At 50.2% G+C, this 1734-nt stretch overlaps 1 protein-coding gene across 1 annotated transcript in view; it reads left to right on the forward strand.

The window, feature by feature from the left end:
- Positions 1-211: 211 nt before the first annotated feature.
- Positions 212-1734, forward strand: part of MYSM1 (Myb-like, SWIRM and MPN domains 1) — a 17348-nt gene continuing 15825 nt past the window's right edge. Inside the window, exon 1 of the mRNA XM_010188949.1 lies at positions 212-399. Within this exon, the coding sequence (XP_010187251.1) occupies positions 212-399 (188 nt within the window). The remainder of the gene's footprint in view (positions 400-1734) is intronic.

The raw sequence follows: 1734 nt of genomic DNA on the forward strand, positions 1-1734 counted from the left end.
AGAAGATCAAAGGACTTCTAACAACTAGAAAACCAAAGGTGAGGGAGTTTTGATTTCTTTCTCATTCTTTAAAGATTTATCACTGAACTACAACAGTTGTTCGTTCACAGTCTATGAAAAGAATGTGTGAAATGATGAGAGCCTGCTTTGCTATTTCATACTTAACTTCAAACATCAAACAATAGCTCAATTCACTTTTTTGATTAGCAACATGATCATGCGTTCAACCAGCCTGTTTACAAACCCAATTGAAGTCCTCAGGACCAAAAAACAAGAGCTAGTGGAAGGCATAAACGACCCAGATCATCTTCTGAACTGGCTGATAAAAAATGATGTTTTTACCCTGGCAAAAAAGATGGCTGGTTACATTCAGAAGGAATCTCCCTGCAAACTTACTGGGTGTGGGGTTGCTCTACTCTAGATTTACTAGACCCACTCCCCATGCTAATAAATCCCATCAAGAGGCTTGGTATAAACCAACCAGAGAAGCAGCATGTGCCCAAAACTTTGCTAATAGAATGATGATTTTTTCAGGACACTACTACGTGCTGCACCGACATCAATATTGGACTGGACCCTCTTTAGGCATTTCTGTGTTATACCCTATTAAATGACATTGACAGGTGCTGGCTGACACTATAACAGTTATTTTTCTTGCATCACACCATTTGTCTAGATTTTCCATTTTTAAGTAGAGCTAATTAAAACAATAATATTTGTTGTTTATTAATTCTACTTTCAAATCTATTCCAGCACAACGACGAAATGTTGAGAATAAAACGGTTACAACAGAGTTTATTGGTGTAAAATATCTGTACTGTCATCTCGTAAAACAGAAACACTTTCTTGTGTTGACGGAAGGTAATTTTCTAGATCATGATAAACAACCCTCACTGCTCTCACACTTCCCTTCACTAGATGATTACAAGCTCAATTACCACGGAGAGCCAAATACTTTTTGTGAAAGGAAACACAGATCAAAAAACGTTTGGGAATAAAACCGCTATAAAAGTCACGGTTACAACACAATCCGCACAACACCCTGCTGCCGTTATCTTGCAGACGAATGAAAAGACGTGACCGTGCGCTAGGAAGTACAGAGAGGCCAGCAAAACCTACATCTGCAGCACGATGCACCGACACAGCGTCCCTGTTCCGTCAGCCTTTCACACGCCAGCGGGCCCGGGATCACCCCGGGCGCAGCTCGCAATCCGCCGCTACCCCACCGTGCTTCAGCGGCCCCAAGCGAAGAAAGGCGAATGGCCAGGGAGCTTTCAGTCCACCCTGAGGCCCAGAGGCCCGGCTTCCCCCTCAGAGCGTTCCCCAAGCCCGCAGCGAGCGGGACAGCCCTGAGGAGCACCCGGCACCGGGGAGCGCGGCCTGGGCGGGCTCCAGCCTCTCTCAGCCACGGCCCGCTTTTTTTTCCCCCTCAGCCCCCCACGTTCTCTCATCCCTGCCTGGCATTCGCCCCCTCTTCCCCTTCGCTCGTACACTGGAAGACGATCTCCCTCCCTCACCACCCGGCTCGCCCTCAGCTGCCCCCTGAACGCCCCGCCTACCCTAGCGCCATCCTCCGCCTCCGCCCCGGCTTCTCAGGGCGCAGCTTCACTCAGGGCGGTCGCGCACGCGCAGCGCTCCGCGCGTGCCCAGACCCCGGCGCGCCGCTTCCGCCCTTTCTCGCGAGATCCGCGCGGCCGGTGCGATGGCGGCGGGCGCGGGGGGGCTTGGGGGGGG

Source organism: Mesitornis unicolor, unplaced genomic scaffold (genome assembly GCF_000695765.1).
Source record: "Mesitornis unicolor isolate BGI_N332 unplaced genomic scaffold, ASM69576v1 scaffold44387, whole genome shotgun sequence".
NCBI classification, from domain to species: domain Eukaryota; kingdom Metazoa; phylum Chordata; class Aves; order Mesitornithiformes; family Mesitornithidae; genus Mesitornis; species Mesitornis unicolor.